Source organism: Delphinapterus leucas, chromosome 11 (assembly GCF_059928025.1).
Source record: "Delphinapterus leucas isolate spDelLeu-1000000601 "Yukka" chromosome 11, BTC_Dleu_Yukka2, whole genome shotgun sequence".
NCBI classification, from domain to species: domain Eukaryota; kingdom Metazoa; phylum Chordata; class Mammalia; order Artiodactyla; family Monodontidae; genus Delphinapterus; species Delphinapterus leucas.
The window spans coordinates 55,267,992-55,283,223 of NC_143139.1; the positions used below are offsets into that span (position 1 = coordinate 55,267,992).

At 38.5% G+C, this 15,232-nt stretch overlaps 1 protein-coding gene across 1 annotated transcript; it reads left to right on the forward strand.

Moving 5' to 3' along the window:
* Positions 1-1,410: 1,410 nt before the first annotated feature.
* LYZ (lysozyme) lies at positions 1,411-7,334 on the forward strand. Its single transcript, XM_022571576.2, has 4 exons — positions 1,411-1,580; positions 2,811-2,975; positions 5,020-5,098; positions 6,406-7,334. Exons 1-4 carry the CDS (start codon positions 1,445-1,447, stop codon positions 6,470-6,472), a joined length of 447 nt encoding a protein of 148 aa, XP_022427284.2. The 5' UTR covers positions 1,411-1,444; the 3' UTR covers positions 6,473-7,334.
* The last annotated feature ends 7,898 nt before the right edge of the window (positions 7,335-15,232 follow it).

The following is a 15,232-nucleotide window of genomic DNA, read 5'->3' on the forward strand; positions in this document are numbered from 1 at the left end:
GTTCAAGATCTATCTCCACAAATGTTTTTCTCATGCCACTGTGCATTTGGAAAGGAAGGGACAAGGAGAAATGTATATCCTCCTCTCTTGACTGTCCACTACAGACAGAGATCTGGGAGACTGACATGGTAAGAATTCTTAACTTCTGCTGGTCTGTTGTCAGTTATCCCATATCTAAACTACAGTCTCTAGGGAGAGTAGAGTATTCCAGCCTTTTACTGTCCCATCACCAGAAACTGTACAGGAGGAAAAATTTGTTTCCTTTTACCCTTTTAGGTTTTTGTCTGGGGCTGTGGAACAAAAGACAGATTAACAAGAGAACAAGTTTATTAATATATATATATCATATATACTTATAAGAAATGCAGGGATGAGTAACTCAAAGAGGTGGCTAGAACTTGGACTTACATATCATCTTAACCAAAGAACAATATATTTTTAGAGGAGCAACAAGCACTAGGCTTCCAAGGGTGGCAAATTGTGGGACGATCAATATATAAGAAACCAATGGAAGATAATAGCTAGTCAGTAAATGTTGTTTTGTAAAGTCCTCTGGTGCTGTCTTGGGGCTAAGTGTCTAGGGTTGTAGGTGATTAATTTCTGCACAAATTTATGTTCTGCTTTCAAGAAAATAGGGGGAGGGCAGAGAACTTTTCTTCGATCTGCTTCTTTTCAATTGCCTTCAGCTCAAAATCATTCTCATGCCAAAGGGCAAGATTTTTTGGTGGTATATTCTGGTATTCTTCTGTAGGTTTTGCTATAAAGTTCCCTTGCTTTATAATGACCCTTTATGTTCTAACATGGAAATGTGAAGTAAGGCATTGTCAGAAAGGAGTTAGGAATGTTGTTCACATGAGACTTATTTATAATAGTAAACATTGGTTTATAAATTAAGAGTTTACAATAGTAACCAAAAAAGTTAGTATAGGAATCTGGCTGAGCAACATGGTGTTGTGCTATGTAACTATCAAAACAACAGAGTGTCGTGTTTTTTTGTGGAAATTATATAAAGTAATTTTAAGTGAAAAAGATGAAGACAACATAGTGAAGGCACATAAAACAATTTAATGAAAATGAATATTAACCAAAGATTGGAGCTCATTTGCAGTTATGTAAAATGTTCAGTTTTTTTCCTTTATAGTTGCTGAAATTCATGATAAAATAGGAGGAAGTTCCTCTTTTGGCAATAGTGCTAATCCCAATTCTTCTTGAGCAATGTCATTTCATTATTTTCTTGCAGGTCATCCTTAGGACCTCAGAATATCCCTCTTCAAACCTAAGGAAGAAAACTTTTAAAGACAGTGGACCAATAAACGGTTCCTGTTTTCCACCTGTCTCAAAGGGTGGAGCTGCCAGACCACTCGGAGAAGAAGGAAGTGAAAAGATGCTAAATACCAGGGCCAGCTCACCCTGGCCAGCCTGGAGGTCTGGCTTCTCAGTCAACATGAAGGCTGTCCTTATTCTGGGGCTTCTCCTCCTTTCTGTCGCTGTCCAGGGCAAGACCTTTAAGAGGTGTGAGCTTGCCAGAACTCTGAAAAGACTTGGATTGGATGGCTATAAGGGAGTCAGCCTGGCAAACTGTAAGTTAACTCTTCTTCATCTGTCCAAATAGTTAGCCAGGTGTGGAACAGATACTCATAGAGGTTGAAGAATAAGAAAGGGACTTTGAGTGAATGGACTTTTTTATTCCTTTGATGGTTTGTACACTTACAATGGTTAAAAACATCAACTTGTTCCTTTAGAATCAGATGTACCAGGTGAAGGATTGAGGCATGGGAGGACCAAATTCTGTACCATTTTAAGCATGCCAGGACCCGTTGTACGCTTCTAGTGCCACTAAATTTGCCCGCTGGCACATGTAAGCTGACTCAAAGATTCATTTGTGCACCGAGGATATGTCTATCAAGCCCTTGGTGTTGGACTCCAGCCATTTCCAGTTTGGAACTTGGGTTCTGCAAGCCTGAGTAATGTAGTATTTGCTTTCATTTTTAATCCCCCTACCATGATGTTGGGTTTTTAACAGCAAAGTTTTTTAAAAATTAAATTGAATTCTTAAAACAGGGACAGTAGGAACCTATTTCCCCTCAATCAATATCTGTATAAGGATTCCTGAAATACTGCATGAAATGACATTTTATTCTTACTCTAGTTGATTATTTTTCATTTTCTTCCACAGAATTCAAGATGTGCCCTAAGTAAAAGTTACTTTATATTTCAGTCCATATCTGTCAATGTAATCACTGAATTTTTCAGATTGAATTCAGACATTTCCCCTCCATAACTATTTTTGAATGAATGAGCAAATGGCTAGATGGGTGGATGGATGACACAGTCTTTCCTATTCTATGACTCCTGTTGTCTGGATTCTAATTTGATATCCAAATTCATCTTTAGGTATCAAGAAATTTTCTTTCTCCCAGAAAATCCTTATTTTTCCTAATAAAAAGCATTAGCATATGCATCTGCTGCTAATTACCAAACCCACTCAACATCTCTGTTGATTTTCCTATTCTAGGCTGAATCTTACCTGAGGGATGGGAGCAGGGGAAGGGTAATAGCAATGGAAGAAACAGCTATTTTAATATTTTTAAAAATATGTTACCTTGTTTCAATAGTATTACCAAATGATTTGCTAACAAAAGAATTCTAAGGGCCCTTTAACACCGAAGTGTTAAAATATTTTACAAGGAAACTACATCTTTATAAAGTCGTTAGTAAAATAGAATTAGTTAAATAGAACTATATAATTATGCTATGAACTATAAATCATATGGTGTTGCTGTTTATTACTTAAAATACATTTTTTTCAGGGATGTGTTTGGCCAGATGGGAAAGCAATTATAACACACAAGCTACAAACTACAATCCTGGAAGCCGAAGCACTGACTATGGGATATTTCAAATCAATAGCCGCTACTGGTGTAATGATGGCAAAACCCCAGGAGCACATAACGCCTGTCGCATGCCCTGCAGTGGTAAGACAAGATAATGTTGAGTGATGGCACAGGACCCATCTGGTTATACTTACAATAATAGAGATTCAATACAAATGAAAAGGTCTTGAAGGGTTCATCAGGGACCTAGAAAAACTCCACCTTAACTTCTAGAAGCTCTTTATTATTCTCATAATTCCTTAAGGAAGAAATTAAAGAGCTGGTATCATAAAAGTTTGCTGTTTTCTAATATACAAAAGCTTCTGGAATGACATCACTTTATTATAACTGGACTTGTTGATGCTTTGTAAAGAACAATGCCATTTGGACATATGTACACTACCAAATGTGAAATAGCTAGCTAGTGGGAAGCAGCCACATAGCACAGGGAGATCAACTTGGTGCTTTGTGACCACCTAGAGGGGTGGGATAGGGAGGGTGGCAGGGAGACGCAAGAGGGAGGGGATATGGGGATATATGTATACGTATAGCTGATTCACTTTGTTATACAGCAGAAACTAACACACCATTGTAAAGCAATTATACTCCAGTAAAGATGTTAAAAAAATAAATAAATAAAATAAAATTTTAAAAAAAGGAAAAAAAAGAACAATGTCATTCCTCCTACTTACCTTGTTTGGGGAGGTTTAGGGATAATTTGGTGTGTGGTCATTTTTTTTTTTTTTAATCTACCCTCCTTTATTGGAAAATGAAAGGATTAGTAGTTAACCAAAGAGGAGGAATATGTGTGGTCCTTTTTTTTTTTTTTTTTTTTTTTGTGTGTGTGTGTGGTCCTTTTTAAAAAATTGCTTTTACTTTTTATTTATTATGAAATGTTTTAAATATATGGAAAATTAGAAACATTAGTATATTAGTATAATAAACATCAATATGCTCATCATGTACTTTAACAGTAAAACATTTTGTCATATTTACTTCTTTTATGTATATATTTTATATATATATATATTTTTTTTTTTGCTGAGTGATTTTAAAGTGAATTAGAAACATTATGACATTTCATTTCTAAATTCTTTAGTTTGCATCTCCAAAAAATATAGTTCCTATATAAACATTGTTATTCTAACAAGTTAATTTACAGATTTGTTTAATTGGGGTGAAACAAATATTTTATTCAGTTCCTTTTAAAAGAGAGATAACATGTGGAATCTTTAGTACATAAAATACTGGAGAAGTATCACAAAATTGATATTGTTAATTTTTAAATATTAAAAGAGAAGATTCGTCTTAGAATATTCTTTTGTATCCAGTTAATTTATTTAAAAAATATTCTGTATTATATAATAATCTGTGGTCATTGAAAAAACATTCTTACTACCCAGAGATGTATGACCACTGGAAACTTTTGGTATACATATATTTGAGGATATGTATCACTTACATATATGAATGTAAAGCTATGTTATACACATATGTACACACATACAAACATGTAAGCAATGTGTGTTTCAACAAAAATGAAATTGTACTATATTTACTGCTTTACAATTTGCTCTTTATTACACAAAATTATTTTTGTCAACAAATACCAATCTTTATTATTTTTTAAAGATGAATAGAATTCCACTTTATAAATATTCTATAATTTATCAATCCAACTCTTAATGTTAAGCACTTAGGCTGTTTCCATTTTCCCCTATTATTAATTGCTATGAAACACCTTGTACATACATCTTTGGGTACATCTCTTATTATTTCTTTAGGGTGAATTTCCAGTAGTAGAATTGCTGAGCAAAAAAGTGCTAGACCGGTTTCTACTTGTTGGTTTGTTTCTGTTTTGTTTGGTTTTTTACAGTGCCTAGTAAAAAGAGAACCTTCTATCACATTAGTGAATAATTCCAGAGCTTCCAATGACTTTGGTAAATGAGAAACAGAATGGTTTATTTCATGCCAAATGGGATGGAATGAAGAAAGAGTTTTCCCCCTACATTCACAGATACATGGACTCTTAAAAAATAATTTTAGTTGTTCTTTTCTCAGCCTAAGAGAATGAAGCTGGCTGAACCTAAACTTAAAATGAAATTTCTATGAGCATTGTTTCCATTTCTCACCACTTCTTTTTCAGCGTTGCTGAAAGATGACATCACTGAAGCTGTAACATGTGCAAAGAGGGTTGTCAGTGATCCACAAGGCATTAGAGCATGGTATGCTTTTTTTGTCCCTTCCAGTTTTACTGAGATGTAATTGACATACAGCACTGTATAAGTTTAAGGTGTACAGCATAATGATTTGACTTACATACATCATGAAATGATTATCACAATAAGTTTAGTGAACATCCATTATCTCATATGGATACAAAATTAAAGAAATAGAAGAAAAAATTTGTGTGTGTGATGCAAAGTCTCAGGATTTATTCTCTCAACAACTTTCGTATATAACATACAGCAGTGTTAATTATATATCATGTTGTACATTATATCTTTAGTACTTATCACTGGAAGTTTGTAGTACCTTTGACTGCCTTCATCCAATCCCCTCCCCTCACACCACCCACAACCTCCACCTCTGGTAACCACAAATCCAACCTCTTTTTCTATGAGTTTGTTTGTATGTTCGTTTCTCTGTGTTTGCAGTATAATGGACCTACAACACTATGTTAGTTCCTGTTACAGAGCATGCTATGTGTTAATCATTAAAGGGGAGAGCTGTTTTACCCTACTGTTATGAGAGAAGTGAGGGAATATTTCCAAAGACCAACGTATGCTACTGAGAACTGAAAATTGCAGCTTTAGGTATATATGCTAAACAACATATCACATAGAAACCATCTATGTTAACTGATTCAGAATCTTATTCTTTTACTCCTCAATTTTTTTTTAGGGGATTTCTAGAGTTTTTTTCTTTTTTAAAATTATTTATTTATTATTTTTGGCTGCATTGGGTCCTCGTGGCAGCTCACGGGCTCTTCGTTGCCGTGCGCGGACTTCTCTCTAGTTTTGGCGCACGGGCTTCAGAGCACGTGGGCTCTCTAGCTGTGGTGCTCGGGCTCAGTAGTTGTGCCATGCGGGCTTAGTTGCCCCGCGGCATGCGGGATCTTACTTCCCTGACCAGAGTTCGAACCCACATCCCCGGCATTACAAGGCGGATTCTCAACCACTGTACCACCAGGGAAGTCCCAATTTCTAGAGTTTTTAAGATTTTCCCCACTCTGTGAACTCCTTGTCATATCTTGAAATTATTTTTGTAATTAAGTAAATGTGGAATGTACTTTGCAGTTGTGGACTACACGGGACTCAACATTCTTCTTCAGCATTCTGTGCTCTAGTGAAGGCTTGGGGGGAGACAGGAAGTACTTGGTATACATATCTCCATTTAATACTTGGATTGATCTGTAGCCTGTATTTCAGTATTGATAAACTATTTTGTTCTCCCAAAGGATTTGAAGTATGTGTATTACAATGAAGGTATGTTTTAACCTTATTACCATGTGTTTCATCTTTCTCTGCAGGGTGGCATGGAGAAATCACTGTCAAAACCAAGATCTCAGGACATATGTTCAGGGTTGTGGAGTGTAACTGTGGAGTTTTCTTTCTTCAGCTCATTGTCTCTTTTTCACATTAAGGAAGTAATAGTTGAGCGAAAGATCATACTACCATTCTTTCAAACAAATAATGTTTTTACAGAAGCAGGAGCATATGGTCTTTCTTCTAAGAGGCTTAATGTTTACCTCATGTGTTTATTGTTTTATATTAGGCCTACAATATTTTTCGGTTTGCTAATAGAACTAATGCTGGTGAATATTTGTCTAAAATCTTAATTATCAAATATATGTCCAGTACATTCAGTTCTTAATCAAAGAAATAACCCAGACTTAATTTTGAATGATATAAGTACTCCCCAGTATGCAATAAAAATATAACCAAAGAATATGTTTAAACAAATTGATCTTAGGCAAAATCCCACTTGTGTAGGCATGTGACACCTTCATCTGTTCTGTCATCTCCCAAAACAGTAAAAGATAACCACTCTTTGTTGGGCAATATAAAATTTTAAAAAGAGCAGAGTGCCAAGTGGCTAAAAATAAAAACAGCCTGAATTAAGAATTTTGTTTCCATAAAGTGTGACCTATGATTTGAATGTTTTCTTAGAAATGTTGCATTTACACAGCTTTAAAAATAAACTCACAATTTATATACCAATCTATCTTATCCCTTTTAAAGAACTCATTTATGCATCTTGCTGGTCATGAAGGAATATAAAGAGGGATTAGATGACCTGTTGCTTTTCCTTAATTTTATTAAGTTAGATTCATGCATTATGACAAATTCAGAGGCAGGTGAGTTTTCAAGTATTGAAATAATTGCTAATTAACCACAGGTGTGAAATTCTGCATGCTGTAAAAAATACAAACATTTTCATTAAAAGATTTGCAATTCATACCTTGTCTCTTTGTTTAGAGCCCTTTAGTATCTCTGAAGAAATACATATGTATATATTTGGAAAAAAATGATCTGACACTTAGTGTTTCCTACATCCTCACCTGTACCGAAACAGCTGGATATTGCTGGAAAAATCCAAAACCATGCTGACAGATGTCACTTTTTTTTTTTTTTTTTTTTTTTTTGGCCGTGCTGCGCGGCTTGTGGGATCTTAGTTCCCTGACCAGGGATTGAACCCGCACGCTCAGCAGGGAAAGTGCGGAGTCTTAACCACTGGACTGTCAGGGAATTCCCCTCACTTTTTCACTGTTGTGGCCTCTCCCGTTGCGGAGCACAGGCTCCAGACGCGCAGGCTCAGCGGCCATGGCTCACGGGCCCAGCCGCTCCGTGGCATATGGGGTCTTCCCGGACTGGGGCACGAACCCGTGTCCCCTGCCTCGGCAGGCGGACCCTCAACCACTGCGCCACTAGGGAAGCCCTCCCCTCGCTTTAAATTCATAACCACAAATCTCAAATGGGCCTTCAAGTCTGCCTGGTCATCTTAGTCACTTCTCTGCAATCCTTCTGTGTTGGTGTCCCCACTCTCCAAAATGACTATCACCATTTACTTCTCTCATTTCAAAGTCCCAGCACACACGCCCAGCCACTGGCCTTCCACACTGTCTGCTGTCAGTAGAGGACCTGGCCTCATATTACACTGAGAGAATAGACACAACCTTAGACAAAATTCTCCCCCTCCTCACCACCATTAACAGAGGTCACATCTTTCCCTGGGCCCATCGTCTCTTCCAACCCCTTTATTACTAGGATGAAGGGCCTCTGCTCCTGCCAATGGCAGTGTCTCCACATGCAATCGTCATCGAAGCCCTCTCACTGCTCCAATTTAGGCGGTTTCCTGCATCCTGAGTTTCTCCCTCTTTGCTGGATCACCCGCGTCACTGTACAAACTGCCCTGGTAACCTTCCATCTTACAAAGAACTCTCTGTATTCTCTACATGACCCTCCAACTACAGCATCATTCTCTGCTTCCTTTTACAGCAGCACTTGTGGGATGAGATATATCTATATTTACCAGCTCCACGTCCTCACCTCCCTTTCTCTTTTCAACTCGTCTTCATCTGACTGCTATCCTCACTCAGCTGAAAACTGCTCCAACATGACTCCTTCCATGATGCCTTGGGGCCAGTTCTAGTGATCACTTGTTTTCTGTTCATCTTACTTGATCTCTCAGCAGCATTTGTCATACTTCTAGTTTCTTCCTCAGCTTCTTCTCATTTACATCCTGCCTCATTGATGGCTCCTTCTCAGTCCTTCTTGGCTGGCTGTTTCTCTGCTGTTTGATTTTTAACTGTGGGAGTGCCCCGGGCTCAAGCCTATAACCATTTGATAGACATGTTTTACTTCCTCATTTATTTGTCTCTTCTTGCTGAATTATAACTTTCAAAAGAATAAGAGTTTTTCCCACTTTCTAAAGACATTGACATCATCTCAATCTTTCCCAAAATTTGCAAGTAAAGTACAGCCTTTTATGTTTTTTGACAGTTTGAGAATACACTGTCAACATGGTGCCCAGTGGCTCTGAATCCTTCTGTGTGTAATTCCTACATAACCTCAAAACATCATCCAAATCAGGAGGTTAACACTGACAAATTAGGACCACCTAATCATCAGATCCTATTCAATTTCATCAACTGTCCCCATAGGTCCTTCTTAATTAAAAGGTATAATTCAGAATCATGTGTTATATTTGGTTGTTATGTTTTTCAGTTTCCTTCAATCTAGATCACTTCTTCACTTTTTTTCTTGACTTTGCTGACTTTAACCCTTTTGAAGACCACAAACCAGCTATGTTGTAAAATGACCTAAGATTTTTCTGATATTCTCTTGATTAGATTAGGTTATGCATCTTTGGCAGGGATAACACAGAAGTGATTGTGCTCTTCTCGTTGGATCCTTTCAGGTGACATGCAGTTTTTAAATATTCTGTTACTGATGGTGTTCACATTCATCATTTGAATAAGGTGATGTCTGCAAGTCACCTCCACTGTGAAGTATTTGGGAGAGGGTAAGGTACTTTGAGAAATTTTGTTCCTCATCAAAATGTCAATGTCATTTACTTATTATATCAGTATGGACCCCTGGCTTCCTACTTTATTCAAATTATAATGAGTCATAATCCATTACTATCATTTATTTTGATGTTCACATTGTCCCTGATTTGGCCACTAGAGCCTCTGCAAGCTAGTTTCTGTGTCATTTTGACATGTCCCCATCATTCTTTGTGCACTTTTTTGTTTTCTGGCATAAGATATTCTAAGGCTCACCTTGTTCTTTTCCTGCTTCAGCCTGGAATCAGCCATCTCTCCAAAGAGCCCTTCTTCCTCATAGTGGATAATGGTATTTAAAAAACAAGCTCTGGGCACTAGAGTGTCATTGTTCCCAGGCCCCATCAATGGCCAGGGCTAGAGGATATGTGTATTGACATAATATTTATCTATTTAAATTGAATTTGTATAATACCTCCAATTCCAATCCCACACCACAAGGTTAATTCTAGTTTTTTCCTTTTTCATGTTGGTAACTCCCTTCTGTGACAGTGAGAAACCTGGCACCCATTGTCCTTCATATCCTGAAAACGTATCCTTAGCACATGCATATATTTGATCAATTTGCCTGTATGTAACCAATCTCCCAACACTGCCACACCATGGAATAGATGCTCTCCACTCAGGCTTTGATACCCCTCATTGGGCCACCCCTACTTCCACATCTGGACACCTTCTTTACTGTGTTACATGTGTTACTCTGACACACCATGCTGGGCCACTGTCCTTACAGGAAGAAGAGCAGAAATGTTTTACTCTTGTTTACACCCATATTCCAAACACCTAGAACAGTGCCTATAACATGATACATGCTCAATAAATATCCACTGATTGAATCTCTCCGATTATTTAGTATACTCCCCCATGCTGGGCATTCTGAGATTTTTCTTTTCTTTTTTTAAAAATTAATTTATTTTATTTATTTTTGGCTATGTTGGGTCTTCGTTGCTGCGTGCGGGCTTTCTCTAGTTGTGGCGAGCGGGGGCTACTCTTCATTGAGAAGCACGGGCTTCTCATTGCGGTGGCTTCTCTTGTTGCGGAGCACAGACTCTCTAGGCGTGCGGGCTTCAGTAGTTGTGGTGCATGGGCTCAGTAGTTGTGGCTCGTGGGCTCTAGAGTGCAGGCTCAGTAGTTGTGGCACACGGGCTTGGTTGCTTCGTGGCCTGTGGGATCTTCCCAGACCAGGGCTCGAACCCGTGTCCCCTGCATTGGCAGGCAGATGCTTAACCACTGCGCCACCAGGGAAGTCCCTCTGAGATTTTTCTTACTCTCTGATCCCACATGATTCCAGTACAGCAGCTTCTGGGGTTCCAAGGGTCAGGTCTCAAATCTATGTGACCAGCCATGAGAGGACAGCAGAGGGCCCCAATACAGGTGCAGCCTCAGGCTTCAAGATTCTGGGGCCATTTTGATATGAATAAACAAAAAAGAATATGGGTTTATTCATATCAGGATTTCCAGAGGTGTATGAAGAATGAATCAAGGTAGGGGAGAGAGGCTTGAAGAGTGACAGCTCAGATGACAGTTCAGATGCAGAGATAGGATATATCCAAGAAGCACCAGGACAGACCCATAACAATGGCTGACTGAAGAAATAATCAGAGATTAGCAAAAGTTGGCTTAAGAGGGAAAGCAATAGTTTTTGGCGATTCTGCTTATTGATAAATCTGTCTTACTTATACCTGTTATATTAATACAATCAAGTTCCCAAACCAAATTTCAACCCTTATTCTGAGAATGAAGTAAAAAATCAATATCAAAGTTTGATCATTTTTAAAAGAAATTCAATTCCTATGTTGCTTAGTTTCACCTCAGGATATTATTTGAAATGCGGAGTGATACTCCAGATGATAACGGGGCTCTTCATGTAGCACTAATTGTAACTAAGCCCTGTGCACATTTCTTGCACTTGTATATAGCGGACTTATTTAAAAAATATTTTCTTAGAAGTTGCTAAAGGGAATTACTAAAAGTTACAATCATGAGTGACTAATGTCATAGACATAGTGTTTTTCAATTAAATGCACGTCTTTTATGCAAATTATATTTTGAATCATTTTAAATTTTAACAAGGTTATAAATTCTCAATGTTTACAGAGTCAGATAGTTCTACAAGGTTTGTTTTGAAAGATGTAACTCCCCCTTCACATGCACAATTTTCTACTCTTTTAGCTTAATGTTAAGAATTTTAGGGAGTTCCAAATGGTTAGGATTTGGCACTTTCACTGCTGTGGCCCGGGTTCAATCCCTGATTGGGGAACTGAGATCCCACAAGCTGTGTGGCATGACCAAAAAAAAAAAAAGAATTTTATATTTACTCCCATGCTTTTAAGTATTAGGCTTGTATTGCTCCTTCTGGATTTTTCCATTTTAAGATATTGATTCCCACTATGCAAGTTAAGGATTAAGTTCTATTTTCTCCTCCATTTCTATCATACATGGCACCTTTCCCTAAAATCCATCCTTCCAGTGTAATTACATATATATTTTTAGATCAATACTCAGTATTTACATAGCCATAAATACAATTACTTTCTTCTCTTATGCAAGAGTTTATTTTCCCTAGAGCTAATACCTGCATGATTTTTAAATTGGCTTAGCTTTCTTTGTATCTATCATTAGTTCAATTCCCAAACTCTAGGTCTTTATTTTCTTTATTTTTTTAAATTATTTTTTATTTATTTTTTTTTTGCGGTACGTGGGCCTCTCACTGTTGTGGCCTCTCCCGTTGCAGAGCACAGGCTCCGGACGCGCAGGCTCAGTGGCCACAGCTCACGGGCCCAGCCGCTCCGCGGCACGTGGGATCCTCTCGGACCGGGGCATGAACCCGTGTCCCCTGCATTGGCAGGCGGACTCTCAACCACTGCGCCACCAGGGAAGCCCTTTTTTCTTTATTGAGGTATAGTTGATGTACAATATTATATGTTTCAGGTGTACACCATAGTGATTCACAATTTTTAAAGGTTATATTTCATTTATAGTTATTATAAAATATTAACTATGTTCCCTGTAATGTACAATATATCCTTGTAGCTTATTTATTTAGGCCACACTGCACAGCTTGCAGGACCTTAGTTCCCCTGCCAGGGATGGAACCCGTGCCCCCTGCAGTGGAAACACAGAGTCGGAACCACTGGACTGCCAGGGAATTCCCAGCTTATTTATTTTATACATAGTAGTTTGTACCTCTAAATCCCCACTGCTATCTAGGTCTTCTATTTAAATCTCCTCTCAGGTCTTCAGACACAGCTAGAATTTCATCAGTCTCATCTTTCTCCAAGTTTTTTCATTTCTGCTATCACAGCTTTAATTTCCAACAGCTGTTTTTCGTTCTCTGCATATATATTCTTTTGTTTCCTTGTTTTGTGTCACGTTTGCTATTTCTTATTTTATCTGGATATAGTAATAATAATACTTTGGGTTTGTTTTTGTTTTAGTTGACTTCTCCATGCTTCCTCTAATCTGCCATTTTGCTTGTTTACTTTGGATTATATCTTTCATACTAGAGGCATTTCTCTGTTATTTGGTAATTCTTGGTTATCTACTTATATTTAGGATTGGGAAACTAAAAAAGTAATTTGAAGTTCCAAGGGCCTATGTGGATTTGACCATGTGTACTTCACTGAAGGATGACCAAGTTGGTTGATCAGTTTCATTGGGACTCCTTAGATCTCTCCTCTTAGACTGGTCACATTCCTCAGAGAAGCCTATCCCTATTCTCTACTAGGAAAAAAAAAAAAAAGGTCTGGTTGCCAGTATTTTAAGAGTTAAGTGCGATGAAGGTCTTAGTACCCGGCATGTGTTTGGCTAATCTACCTATTTTCTGTAGGGTATTCCTCCCTCAATTCTGTCTGGTGATCCTCAATGCAGAGACCCTGCTTTACCATTGTTCTATCCCTTGGGGATAAGTAAGGGGTAATTGCTGGGCTGTAAGGACCTGAATATTTCTTAAACAGAATCTCAACCAGTCTTTTTTTGCTAGCTCTTCTCCTCCTCCTCCCTTCCCTTATTTCCAGAGATCCCTATAATCACAAATTCTTGAGATTCGGGGGGTTTCTGCAGTGTGAACTGAATAGCTTATTGTCTCTGACTACTCAGCTCTTAGGACTGCTGTATACCACTTGCCTTTTGTATTCCAAGTTTCAAGATTTTGTTTCTGCCTTCTCTTCCATTCTCCCCACCCTTTCTAAAAGGTTTATGCCTTTTTGAAAATCTCTACTTATTTCAAAGGAGTTTTGAAAGGAAGCAAAAGATGTGTATTCAATCCATTATCTTTCCCTCAAAGTTCCCAATGTGTTTTAACGTATTAATTTCATTTTATTAAATGTTAAAATGTTATTTTGCTTTAAAAATACTTAGGATTGGGTTTCCCTGGTGGTGCAGTGGTTGAGAATCCGCCTGCCAATGTTGGAGACACAGGTTCGAGCCCTGGTCCAGGAAGATCCCACATGCCGTGGCGCAACTAAGCCCGTGTGCCATAACTAGTGAACCTGCGTGCCACAACTACTGAAGCCTGCACGCCTAAAGCCTATGCTCTGCAACAAGAGAAGCCACGGCAATGAGAAGCCCACGCAAGGGAGACTAGCCTCCGCTTGCCACAGCTAGAGAAAGCCTGTGCACAGCAACAAAGACCCAACACAGCTAAAAATAAACAAATAAAATGAATAAATTCATTAAAAAAAAACTTAGGGTAACATTTTGGGCAAAGAATTAAAAAATTCGTTGAGAAACAGGGGGAAAGCAGAAATACGAAAGCTGGAGAAATAATTACAAAGGGCAAATCTGTGCTCCAGAGATCATGTTCTGAAAGCGGAAATGGGGGAGAGGGTACAGGTGAAACTGCACCTCACATTGGGACTTGAACCCAGCCTAAACCCAGATTAGGACTTGAACCCACGCGGCCGGGACTCAAACCCGGCCAAAACCCACGGTCTTCCAACTGAGATCACACACCTGGTTCTTGAGGTCTCATGGCAGAAAGAATTTAGTGAAAGACAAAGTGATAGGTAAATAGGGGATTTATTTAGGGAGAAACACACTCCACAGACAGAGTGTGGGCCATCTCAGAAGGCAAGAGCAGCACCAGGGTTTGGGCTTGTCAGTTTTTATAGGGGTGGGTAATTTCATAGGCTAATGAGTGGCAGGAGTATTCCAGCTATTTCAGGAAGGGGCGGGGATTTCCAGAATTGGGCCACTGCCCACTTTTTGATCCTTATGGTTGGCCTTGGAACAGTCATGGCGCCTGTGGGCGTGTCATTTAGCTTGCTGATGAGTTACAGTGAGTGTATACTGAGGCTCAAGGTCTAGTGGAAGTCGACTTGTCTGCCATCTTGGACCCATTTGGTTCTAATCAGTTTATGTCATGTTCTTGGTCTATGTCATTCTTTCAAAGGTTGTGCCCTGCCCCCTGCACTCCTGTTTCACAGGGGACAAACAATCCTATACTGTGGTATGATGGATGCTGTATGAAAGCGGACTTTAACAGATCTCACTGATTTCAACCATCTTTGGAAAAAGAGCCTCAAGTCTTCTTAACTTCTCCATTTTTCATTTATTTACTAGTCAACAAACATTGATGACTAGAAATGTTTACTAGGGCCTAAGAACATTAAGGGGTATAAGATACGATTACTACCCTTGTGGAGTTCACAAATAACTCATATATAAACTTGTTAAGTGTTTCAATCCCTTAGGCACCATGGAAACAGAGAGGACAGTGTGACTATAAACCACCCGGAAATCAGCTGCCAGAGAGATAGGAGAAAAACCAAGAGAATGTATTTTATAAAAG